The 12,976-nt window shown below is 46.4% G+C and overlaps 1 protein-coding gene across 1 annotated transcript; it reads left to right on the top strand.

Moving 5' to 3' along the window:
- The first annotated feature begins 3,453 nt into the window (after positions 1-3,453).
- LOC138754633 (uncharacterized) lies at positions 3,454-12,650 on the top strand. Its single transcript, XM_069919182.1, has 4 exons — positions 3,454-4,465; positions 6,873-7,157; positions 7,818-8,273; positions 8,623-12,650. Exon 4 carries the CDS (start codon positions 10,950-10,952, stop codon positions 11,670-11,672), a length of 723 nt encoding a protein of 240 aa, XP_069775283.1. The 5' UTR covers positions 3,454-4,465; positions 6,873-7,157; positions 7,818-8,273; positions 8,623-10,949; the 3' UTR covers positions 11,673-12,650.
- Positions 12,651-12,976: the final 326 nt, after the last annotated feature.

Consider the following 12,976-nt stretch of genomic DNA (forward strand, 5'->3'; position numbering starts at 1 on the left):
AGGAGCATTTCAGCAGATGCCACAATGTTCTACCACATCATGAGCGTGCTGGACGAAGAAACGGCAGCCAGAGTGGATGATCTAATACACAACCCACTGGCCGAGGGTAAATATCCTGCCCTCAAGAACTTGCTCTTTGGCTCTTTCAGGCTCTCTCCTCAGCAGCATGCCTCCAGGCTCCTACACCTCGACGGGCTTGGGGACTGCACACCGTCGACCCTCATAGATGAGATGCAGGCACTGGCGGAGGATCACAAATCTTGTTTCCTATTCTGTCAGATCTTCCTCAAGGAGATGCCCGGGGACATCCAACTACACATGGCGGATGAGGACTTCACGGATCCACGACGAGTTGCAGCCTGAGCGGACACCCTCTGGCACACCAAGATGGAGAATCAAACAGCCCTCAGTTAGGTTTCGCAACCAAAAGCCAGCCAGCCGCAACACTCCCCCAAGCACAAGCCGGAGGAGCACCATTCCACCTGGTGCTTTTACCATCAGTGCTGGGGAGCGCAAGCTCGTAAGTGCCGACAATTGTGTGAGTACCAGGGGAAAAGACCCAGCCAGCCATCATTGATGGCTGCGACGGCTGGCCATGTGGACAGTCTCCTTCACATTACCGACAAGTCCACTGGCCAGTATTTCCTGGTGGACACAGAAGCGAAGCTGAGCGTCCTGCCCCTAACTGCCCTCGAGACATGCACCTGATCTCATGGTCCCACATTGCAGGCAGCCAACAGTTCCACCATCAAGACCTTCGATACCTGCAGGGCGCAGATCCAGATCGGGAAAGAGAAATTCCGCTGGAAGTTCGTGTTAGCCTCAGTGGGTATTGTGTTGTGTTGTTGGGGGCCGAATTAATGAGGTCACATGGCCTTTTGGTTGACATGAAGGGTAAGAGGCTGGTCAACACTCGTACCTTCCATTCAGTGCGCCTGGACGTCATGGACACCTGCAAGCTCAAGATCACCGCCATTGCCACTTCCAGGGACAAGTATTCAAGCATACTCCATAGGTTTCCCACCATCCTACAAGCAAGATTCAGCACCACCTTACCTCAGCATGGGGTATACCACCATATCTCCACGCAGGGCCCTCCACTGCACGCCAAGCTGAGACGACTTCTGCCCAAGAAGCTGCAACTGGCAAAGGAGCAGTTTTCCCGATTGGAGGAGTTAGGGATCGTCCGTCGCTCAGACAGTGTCTGGGCACCCCCCGTCCACATGGTTCCCAAACCCTCTGGGGGATGGAGACTCTGTGGTGATTACCGGTATTTGAATGACGCAACCACACTGGACAGATACCTGTTTCCCCATATTCAAGATTTCTCAGCCAATTTCCACGGCGCGCAAGTCTTCTCCAAGTTCGATCTGGTGCGGGGGTATCATTAAATCCCGGTCCACCCTGAGAACATCAGCAAGACGGCAATCATCACACCCTTTGGCCTCAAGAACGCGGCCCAGACTTTTCAGCACTTCATGGACGTAGTGGGTAGGCACTTAGACTTTGTGTTTATCTACCTGGATGATATCCTTATCGCCAGCCGCAATCACAAAGAGCACAAGGCCCACCTCCATACCCTGTTTGCCCTACTGGCGGAGTTTGGCCTCACAGTCAACGTGGCCAACTGTCAGTTCAGCAAGTAGATGCTGCAGTTCCTGGGGTACACCATCTCAGCAGCAGGGGCTGCCCTGGAGCCAGAGAAGGTCGCGGCCATTCAGCAGTTCTCCAAGCTAACCACACTCAAGGGCCTGCAGGAGTTCTTGGAATATAGGAGTTGGGAGGTGATGTTGAGATTGTATAAGACGTTGGTGCCGCCTAATTTGGAGTTCTGTGTGCAGTTCTGGTCGCCTAATTATAGGAAGGATATAAACAGAGTGGAGAGAGTGCAGAGTAGGTTTACCAGAATGTTACCTGGGTTTAAGCATCTAGAGTATAGGGAGAGATTGGACAGATTAGGTCTTTATTCTTTGGAGCGTAGAAGGTTGAGAGGGGATTTGATAGAAGTATTTAAGATTATGAAAGGGATAGACAGAGTGGATGTGGATAGACTATTTCCGTTGAGAGGAGGAAAGATTAAAACAAGAGGACATGAGTTAAGAATTAAGGGGCAGAGGTTTAGAGGTAACATGAGGGGGAACTTCTTTACTCAGAGAGTGGTAGCCGTGTGGAATGATCTTCCGGGAGAAATAGTGGCGGCGGAGTCAATTGTATTATTTAAGAAAAGGTTGGACAGGTATATGGATGAGAAGAAGATGGAGGGTTATGGGAATTGTGCAGGGAGGTGGGACTAGAAAGGGGTGTTTGGTTCGGTGCGGACTAGAAGGGCCTAATGGCCTGTTTCCGTGCTGTAATTGTTATGAAATGGTGAATTTTTTCATCAGTTCATCCCCGGCGCCGCCTGCACCAAGCGACCACTGTTCGCGTTGATTGCCGGTAAGGAGAAAGTCCTGACCTGGTCGGAGGAGGCACTTACTCGAGCAGTGGCTCAATGGACAATGGAGCCCACTGGCCTTCTTTAGCAAACAGCTGCGCCCGCTGGAGATTAAGTACAGCGCTTTCGACTGGGAGCTTTATGAGTTTGTGTTTTCTTTTAATGGTAGTGAAATTATATGTACTTACCAGAGATCTTCAGAAGGGAAGGGGATAGAATTTGGAATATAATGTTTACTTTTTAAAATATTTTGCAATTACCATGTGTTATAGTTGTTTGAATGTTTCCCTCCTTTATTTCTGTTTGCACGTTATGATATTGTGCTTATACATAATAAATTTATTTTTGCTATACCACTGGTTTTTATCTGCATATTCCTTTTTATATGTTACCATTGATTAATTGGTTCCTGTTTCTGTAAAGGCCAATAAAAGTATTGATAAAGAAACATAAAATGAAGGATACTCCTGCCGGATGTGGAATGGACTTCCTGCTGGATGCCGGATGTGTAATAGTTCACCTGCCGGTTGTGGAATGGACCTCCTGCCGGATGCTGGATGTGGAATAGTTCTCCTACTGCATGTGGAATGGTCCTCCTGCCGGATGCTGGATATGGAATAGTTCTCCTGCCAGATGTGGAATGGACCTCCTGCCAGATGCCGGATGTGGAATAGTTCTCCTACCGAATGTGTAATGGTCCTCCTGCCAGATGCTGGATGTGGAACAGTTCTCCTGCCGGATGTGGAATGGACCTCCTGCCAGATGTCAGATGTGGAATAGTTCTCCTACCAGATGTGTAATGGTCCTCCTGCCTGATGCCAGATGTGGAATAGTTCTCCTACCGGATGTATAATGAACCTCCTGCCAGATGACGGATGTGGAATAGTTCTCCTGCCTGATGTGGAATGGTCCTCCTGCCGGATAACGGATGTGGAATAGTTCTCCTACCGGATGTGTAATGGTCCACCTGCCGGATGCCAGATGTGGAATAGTTCTCCAGCCGGTTGTGGAATGGACGTCCTGCCAGATGCCGGATGTGGAATAGTTCTCCTACCGGATGTTTAATGGACTTCCTTCCAGATGCCGGACGTGGAATAGTTCTCCTGCTGGATGTGTAATGGTCCTCCTGCCGGATGCCGGATGTGTAATGGTCCTCCTGCCGGATGCCGGATGTGGAATAGTTCTCCTACCGGATGTGTAATGGTCCTCCTGCCGGATGCCGGATGTGGAATAGTTGTCCTACCGGATGTGGAATGGACCTCCTGCTGGATATGTAATGGTCCTCCTGCCGGATGCTGGATGTGGAATAGTTCTCCTACCGGATGTGTAATGGTCCTCCTGCCGGATGCCAGATGTGGAATAGTTCTCCTACCGGATGTGTAATGGTCCTCCTGCCGGATGCCAGATGTGGAATAGTTCTCCTACCGGATGTGTAATGGTCCTCCTGCCGGATGCTGGATGTGGAATAGTTCTCCTACCAGATGTGTAATGGTCCTCCTGCCAGATGCCGGATATGGAATAGTTCTCCTACCTGATGTGTAATGGTCCTCCTGCCGGATGCCAGATGTGGAATAGTTCTCCTACTGGATCTGTAATGGTCCTCCTGCCGGATGCTGGATGTGGAATAGTTCTCCTACTGGATCTGTAATGGTCCTCCTGCCGGATGCTGGATGTGGAATAGTTCTCTTGCCGGATGTGGAATGGTCCTCCTGCCGCATGCCTGATGTGGAATAGTTCTCCTGCTGGTTGTGGAATGGACCTCCTGCCAGAAGCCAGATGTGGAATAGTTCTCCTACCAGATGTGTAATGGACCTCCTGCCAGATGCCGGATGTGGAATAGTTCTCCTACTGGATGTGGAATGGACCTCCTGCCTGATGTGTAATGGTCCTTCTGCCAGATGCCGGATGTGGAATAGTTCTCCTGCCGGATGTGGAATGAACCTCCTGCCGTATGTGTAATGGTCTTCCTGCTGGATGCTGGATGTGGAATAGTTCTCCTACTGGATGTGTAACGGGCACCTAATAAACAAGGTACTTTTTTACATTTTTTTTTGTCTCGTTCATCTCTCTCCTTTTTAGTTAAGATGTCTTTCATATGTTTTCAGATTTAGAATCAGAATATATGGTCAAATACAAGTTATGAAATTCAGTGAATGAGGGCAGCATAACCATGTTACCACATTACCATAAAAAAATAAAATTAACAGTGCATCAAAAAGCAAGGCAGTTCTTTGGTTCATTGATTATTCAAGAAGCTGATGGTGTCAGGGAAGAAGTTGTCCTTGTGTCATTGACTGCTCATCCTCAGGCTCCAGTACCTTTCACTTAATGGTAGCAGAGTGAAGAGGTTATGGTCTAGGTGGAGGGGGTCTTGGATGATAGAGGATTCTTTTTTAATATAGCACCTCATGTAGATGTTCTCGATGGAGTGAATTCTGCTGCCTATAATGTTGCAGGGTGAATTAACAACCCTCCAGAGGTTATCATTTTCTGGAAAGTTGACAGTGAAGTAACCAGCCAGAATGCTCTCCACAGGTATTACAGAGTTCTGTTGTGTATTGACCTATGTGTTGTGTGGTTTTATGTTAAAAAGTGACAGTTTGCCTTTGAGAGCCAAGGTGAAGGTGGACTGAGGGTGAGAGAGAGAGAGTGGGAGACAGACTGGGCATGTGCAAAAGATGATCTAGAGATTTCTGGACTTGGAAGACAAGCCACAGTGGAGTGGAACAAGGCCCAAGCAGAGTCATTGTCAAGGAGGCAGTTTGGAATGTTGAGCATTATAAAAGGGGTGAAGATTCCGAAGGCAGCCAGAAGTTCCAGCCGTTTTTTTCTTCTCTCTCTGCAAGCACCACAAGAAGACCACTTCAAATTTGTGCTCTCTCTCTCTCTCTTTCTAAAAGATCTTTTGGCTTCAGTTTACCAAACAAACTGAATTTTGTTTACGATCTTTACTTTGATTGTAATCAAAGTTTTGTGAGTCTTGTGTGATTTGTGTTTGTTTTGTGTTTATGTTTTTTTCTGTGGCCTGGTTGGGAATATAACTTAGACTTTGATTATATATGTTCTATTTAGGCCTGGGAATGTATTAATTTTACACTGTCATAAAAATTTGTATATTAACTAGACGGCATTGTTATAAAAGGGGGGGGGGAATTTTGAATTAAAGTTTGAAGGTGACATTTTGTTAATAAAGTAATTGTTCATCTTTACCCCTGTGTGATATGCCTTCCTTGTGGTGGCTGGTTTGATCTTGTAACAACAGTACACCTATGGAGGTTAACGAGTGACTTCGATTAAATACCAAATCACCTAAGACACCTCAGAAAGTATAGCCGCTGGCGAGCCTTCTTTCTGAATGCATCAACATGGAGGCTCCAGAACAGATCTTCAGAGATGTTTACACCTAGGCATTTCAAGTTCTTGAAAATGTCCACTCCTGAGCCCTCCATGAAGATCGAATCGTGGTCTGCAGACTTCCCCCTGATATCCATTATCATCTCCTTTGTTTTGGTGACATTGAGCGAAAGGTTGTTGTTGTTATGCAGTAATCAAGCTGATCTATGTCCCTCCTTGTCATTTCGTTTGCTGACAATTGTGGTGTCATCTGCCAACCTGTAGGTAGCACGGTCATGGGTTTATATTGAGTAGAACAGGGGGCTAAGCACACATCCTTAGAGCGCACCTGTGTTGATAATCAGTGGGGAAGAGATGTTTCTAATTCGTACTGACTGTAGTCTTTGGAGGAAAAAGTCAAGGATCCAATTGCAGCGTGGGTGACAGAGGGATAGAGTTTTGTTTCTTGACCAGCTCTGAGGCAATAGTAGTTTTGAAGGACGAGCTGTTCGATGAAGAGCAGCCTTTAGGGTCAATCTGATGTTTAATCCTATAATTTCCCTTTTTGGATCAACAGAGACTACCTATTTGAACGTAACTATGTCCCAATCTCATGTGATCCCTTCTACCTCCCTTGTTGTTACATGCGCAATGTTGAGGAGATGGAAAGATGCTGTCCCTCCTTAAAATATTCAATTACTCTGTGCTGTGGTGGTATGCCTAACTTTGTATAAAACCAGATTTAGTTCCACTGTTTCTCATTTAAACTTTTTATTTTTAATAGGGTCCTTTAATTCATTATTTTTGTAACTTATTATATCACTTGAACCTTGCTTTGTGAGTTTGTGCCTACTTTTAAAGGTAGTGAAATAATATGTACTTACTGGAGAATTTCAAAAGGGAAGGGGATGGAATTTGGAATATAACATTTATTTTTAAAAATATTTTTCAATTAACTGTAGGTTATAATTGTTTAAGAGGTTCCCTCCTTGATTTCTGTTTGAATGTTATAATATTGTGCTTATACATAATAGATTTATTTTTATTACACAACTTTTTATATATTACCATTAATAGCTTCTATTTGATTCCTGTTTCTGTAAAGGGCAAAGAAAATATTGAAAAAGAAACATAAAAAAATTGGCCTCCTGCAGTTTGTGGAATAGCCCTCCTGCCGGATGCCAGATGTGGAATGAGCCTCCTGCCGGATGCCGGATGAGGAATGGGCCTCCTGCCGGATGAGGAATGGGCCTCCTGCTGGATGCCGGATGTGAAATGGGCCTCCTGCCAGATGCCGGTTGAGGAATGGACCTCCTGCCAGATGCTGGTTGTTGTTTTTGGATGAGAAAGTCAAGGATCCAATTGCAGCGTGGAGTACATAGGGCTAGAGGTTTTTATTTCTTGACTAGCTCTGAGGTAATAGTAGTTTTGAAGGACGAGCTGTAGTCGAGGAAGAGCAGGGTCAATCTGATATTTAATCCTATAATTTCCCATTTTTGTATCAACAGAGACTATCTATTTGAATTTAACTATGTCTCAATCCCATGTGGTCTCTTTTGCCTCCCTTGTTGCTAGACGTTCAATGTTGATGAGATGGAAAGATGCTGACCCTCCTTAACACACTCATTTATTGAGCCAGCCTAACTTTGAAATGATCAGATGTTCTTCCACTGTATCACATTTAAAGATTCTATATTCATGGGGTCCTTTTATTCAATATTTTCATAACATAAGATCACCTGGACCTTGCTTTATGAGTTTCTATTTTCTTTTTATTGTAGTGAAACTATATGTACTTCCTAAAGAAATTCAGAAGGGAAGGGGAAGGAATTTGGAGTATAGCATAATATTTACTTTTTTCAAACATTTTCTATTAGCCATATGTTATAATTGTTTAAATGTTTATCACCTTTATTTCTATTGACTGTTGTGGTATAGTGGTTACACATGATAAATTTATTTTTATTATACAACTGTATTTTATCTGAATATTCCTTTTTATGTATTACCTTTGATTAATGGGTTCTGTTTGTTTCCTGCTTCTGTAAAGGTCAATGAAAATATTGAAAAAGGAATGTAAAAAAATGAGCCTCGTGCCTTTTATGGAATGGGCCTCCTGCTTGATGTGGAAAGGGCCTCTGGTGTCTGGATGTGAACTGTGCCCTCTGCAAGATGTGGAATAATCCTCCTGTGAGATGCCGGATGTCGAATGGTCCTCCTGCCACATGCCGGATGTGGAATGGTTCGCCTATCAGATGCCGGATTTTGAAAGATCCTCCTGCCAGATGATGGATGTGGAATGGTACTCCTGCAAGATGCTGGGTGGAATGGTCCACCTACCAGATGCCGGATGTGGAATGATCCACCTACCAGATGCCAGATGTGGATTGGTCCGACTGCCAGATGCTGAATGTGTGATGGGTTTCCTGTTCGATGGACCTTTTGATGAATGTTGGCTGTGTAATTGTCCTTCTTCCAGATGTGGAGAGGGCCTCCTAAAAAAAAGGTACTTTGGGAAACTTCTGATGTTCTTCTACCTTGATTGCATTAAACCTTTCTCTTTATATGGGATCCTTTTACTCAATATTTTCCTAACTTATAAGATCACTTGAACGTTTTGTTAGTTTGTGTTTTCCTTCAATGGTAGTTAAATTATATGTACTTATCAGAGAACTTCAGAAGGGATGTGGATAGAATTTGTCGTATTATATGATTTTTTTTACCTTTTTCAATTAGCCATATGTCAAAATTGTTGAAGTCTTTACTACCTTTCTGTCATTTTATTGTTACGATATTGTGTTTAGATATAATAGTTTTATGTCTCTTCCGTAACTTTTTCTTTTTTCTGCATACAGGTGCTCAATCATTATCCTACATCCTGTGGACCAGACACTTTTCAGAATTTGGAATTTTTTAGAACATAGAATAATAGTAACTGTGGTATTTATAAGTACTTTTAAGCTGTTTTCAAATCACTCAAAACAAAGACACGTTCCAACTAAAAAGGGCTCTGCACAGGGTGGGGTTATGGCAGCTCTGCGTAGTGGGGTTACGGTGGCTCTGGGTAGTGGGGTTACAGGGGCTCTAGGTAATGGTGATGTGTGTTTAAAATAAAAATAAAACCACTGGTATACTTTTATTTTTAAGTAAAACATATAAATATAATTCAAACACCTGATAATATATTGCACATGCAGTAAAAAGATATGGGATGGGCCTACTGCCAGAAGTTGAATGGGCCTCCTGCCAGATGTGAAAAGAGCCTCCTTCTAGATGTGAAAATGGTCTCCTGCCACATGCCGGATGTGGAATTAGCCTCTTACCACATGTTGAATGCAGATGGACCAGATGTCAAATGTGAAATGGGCCTCCTACCAGATGTAAATGAGCCTCCTGCCAGATGCCAGATGTGGAATGTGCTTGCTACCAGATGTGGAATGAGCCTCCTGCTGGATGTGAAATGGGCTTCCTGCCGGAAGTGAAATTAACCAGTTTCCGGAAGCTGGATGTGGATTGGGCCTCTTACCAGATGTTTAATAGGCCTCTTGCCGGTTGCCTGATATAGAATGGACCTCTCATTGGATATGGAATTGGTCTCCTGTCAGGTGTCGGATGTGAATTGTGCCTCCTACCAGATTTGGAATAGGCCTCCTGCCGGTTGCCAGATCTGTAATGGACCTCCTGCTGGTTGCCAGATCTGTAATGGACTTCCTGCTGGATGTGGAATGAGCCTCTTGTTGGATGTGGAATGAGCTCCTGCCTGATGTGGAATGCGTCTCCTGCCAGTTGTGCAATGAGCCTCCTGCCAGATGTTGAACAGGCTTCCTGCCGTGTGTGGAAATGGCCTCAAGACAGATGTAGAATGAGCCTCTTGCCGGATGACAGATGTGGAATGAGCTTCCTGCAGATATGGAAAGGGCCTCTTGTGAATCCCGGATGTTGAATGAGCTTCCTGCAGGATGTGTAATGGACCTCCTGCTGTATGTGGAATGGGCCTCCAGTCAGATGTAGAATGAGCCTCCTGCCAGATGGAAGATGTTGAATGAGTTTGCTGCCAGATCTGGAATGGATCTCCTGCCATATGTGGAATGAGCCACCTGGCTGATGTGAAATTAACCACTTTCCAGATGCTGGATGTGGAATGGACCTCCACTGGATATAGAATCGGTCTCCTGCCAGATGACGGATGTTGAATGAGCCTCCTGCTGGATGTGGAATGGCCTTCCTGCTGTACATGGAATGGACACCCAGTCAGATGTAGAATGAACCTCCTTCTGGATGGCAGATGTTAAATGCGTTTGCTGCCAGATCTGGAATGGTCTTCCTGGTGCATGTGGAATGGGCCTCCTGCCAGTTGTGGAACAGGCTTCCTGCTGTATGTGGAATGAGCATCCTTCCCAATGTGAAATTAACCACTTTTGGGATTCTGGATGTGGAATGGGCCTCCACTGGATATAGAATTGGTCTCCTACCAGATGTCAGATGTCGAATGAACCTCCTGCTGGATGTGGAATGGACCTCCTACCAGATGTAGAACGGGCTTCCTGCCGTATGTGGAATGGACCTCCAGTCAGATGTAGAATGAGCCTCCTGCCAGATGGCAGTTGTTGAGTGCGTTTGTTGCAGATCTGGAATGTTCCTCCTGCCGGATGCTAGATGTTGAATGAGCTTGCTGCCAGATGTGGAGTGGGCTTCCTGCAGATATGGATTAGGCCTCTTGTGAATGATGAAAGTGCTTTCTGCTGGTTGTGAAATGGACATCCTGCCCTATGTAGAATGGGCCTCCTGCCAGATGTAGAATGAGGTACCTGTCAGATGCCAGATGTTGAATGAGTTTGCTGCCAGATCTGGAATGGATTTCCTGCCGGATGTGGAATTAGCCTCCTGCTGGAGGTGGAATAATCTCCTGCCTAATGTGAAATTAACCACTCTCCGAATTCTGGATGTGGAATGAGCCTCCACTGGATCTCCTGCCTGATGTCAGATGTCGAATGAGCCTCCTTCTGGATTTGGAATGGACCTCCTGCCGGATGTCAAATGGTCCTTGTGCCGGATGTGGAATGAGCCTCCTGACAGATGCCAGATGTTGAATGGTCCTCCTCTTGGATGTGGAATGGGCCTCCTGCTGGAGATGGAATTGGTCCCTTGCCAGATGTCGGATGTGGATTTGGTCTCCTGCTAGATGTGGAATGAGCCCCTGCTAGATGTGGAATGCCCCGTGCTGGATATGCAATGTGTTTCCTGCCAGATCTGGAATAGATCTCCTGCCAGATGTGAAATGAACCGGCTGCTGAATATGGAATGGGCCTCCTACCAGATGTGGAATAGGCCTCCTACTGGTTTCCAGATCTGGAATGGAGCTCCTGCAGGCACAAAAAGAGAACAAGAAAATGCAGGCCTTCCACACCGCCATAACAGGCCTCCGCCTCGAGGATCTAAAGCCGATAACCCCGAAACGCTACTCTGCGACGTCTCCACCAGCTCATCGCACCCGGTAGTCCCACCGCAATGGAGACCGCAGGCCTTCAAGATGGTCCACAACTTGGCTCACCTCTCTATCAAGGCCTCAGTGCACACGGTGGTGGAACATTTTGTGCGGCACGGCCTCAAAAAGCAAGTGGCACAGATGGCGAGGAACTGCACACCATGCCAAACCTCTAAGGTCCAGCACCATGTTAAAGCTCCAGTGCAGCAATTCGAACCCCCAGCCAAGAGGTTTGAGCAGACTCATATTGATATTGCGGGCCCCTACCAAGGATGTCCGCTACTTATTGACTATGATCGACTGCACGACGAGGTGGCCGGAAGCCATCCCACTAAAAGACACTTCTGCCGAGTCCTGCGCCAGAACTCTGCTTGCCCACTGGATCGCCAAGTTCGGCATCCCAGCACACATGACAAGTGACAGGGGCACTCAGTTCACATCTGCCCTCTGGTCGAGTCTGGTGAACCTCCTGGGGATTTAGCTTCACCATATTACCGCCTCACTGACAAAAGGCAAAGGAGGAAAAACCCAACACCTAACCCCAACCAACCAATTTTCCCCTGCAACCGCTGCAACCGTGTCTGCCTGACCCGCATCGGACTTGTCAGCCACAAACGAGCCTGCAGCTGACGTGGACATTTACCCCCTCCATAAATCTTCGTCCGCGAAGCCAAGCCAAAGATTACCGCTTATTATCCTTAGGCCAACAGACTGGTAGAGCACTTTCACTGGAACCTTGTCATCTGTCATGGCACACCTCACTGGCCCCAACTGGATGGACAAATTGCCCTGGGTCCTACTTGGCATCAGAACAGCCCCAAAGGAAGACCTACAGGTATCATCTGCAGAACTGGTCTACAGCGCACCATTGTCACTGCCTAAGGAGTTCTTCAGCCCAAGCAAGGCCCTCATGGCAGACTTGTGGGGCAAGCTCGCCTCACTTGCACCCCCGCCACTGACCCACCATGGCAGCCGCCAAAGTTTCACCCCCATGGAGCTGGCTAAAATAGACTTTGGTTTCATCCAGGGCGGCCTGCACCCTGCACCCATCCAACCATCTTACAAGGGTCCCTATAAAGTCCTGAAACACTCAGGTAAAACATTCAGTTTGAACATTGGGGGAAGGGAGTACGTGTTTGTTTGCAGATGGGCCCACCGTTCACCATTGCAAAAGTCATACATAAGTCCCATTAAAGTCATCCAGAACAATGGAGCCACCTTCGAGCTGGACATCGCTGGGGAACCAAAGGCATTCACTACAGATATACTCAAGCCTGCCCACACAGACCCAGCAGAACCCATGGAGACACCAACACCTCGATGCAGAGGCAGACCACAAAAGACTTTGGCAACTAAACCTACGGATACAATAGACTGTAATGGTTCTGGGGGGGGGGGGGGGGGGGGGAAAGTGTCATGAAGCGGGCCACAACTGTGGAGATTGGGCCAGCACATGGCGCAGCAGCAGCCGTGGACAGAGATCACTAAAGCAACTCTGCAGCAGGAGTATATCTCGTTGACACTCAAGCATGTTATGACTATTGAATAAGATTGTGGCTGCTGATCTAATCTTGGCCTCAGCACCACATTCTCACTGTGCCCATGGTCTCCTATTTCATGTTCTCCAATGTCCCCTTTCAATTATTTCTCTGGGGAGAGATTTTCAGAAAAGCCTAGGGATGCATCCATATGCCAGATGATCAGAGATATCCTCCTTCTTCAGA

The sequence above is a fragment of the Narcine bancroftii genome, chromosome 2 (assembly GCF_036971445.1).
Source record: "Narcine bancroftii isolate sNarBan1 chromosome 2, sNarBan1.hap1, whole genome shotgun sequence".
In the NCBI taxonomy this organism is placed as follows: Eukaryota; Metazoa; Chordata; class Chondrichthyes; order Torpediniformes; family Narcinidae; genus Narcine; species Narcine bancroftii.

Bases quoted from the DNA above. Each gene is read 5' to 3' on its own strand.
- LOC138754633 (XM_069919182.1), top strand. From the start codon at position 10,950: ATGTGGAATGAGCCCCTGCTAGATGTGGAATGCCCCGTGCTGGATATG.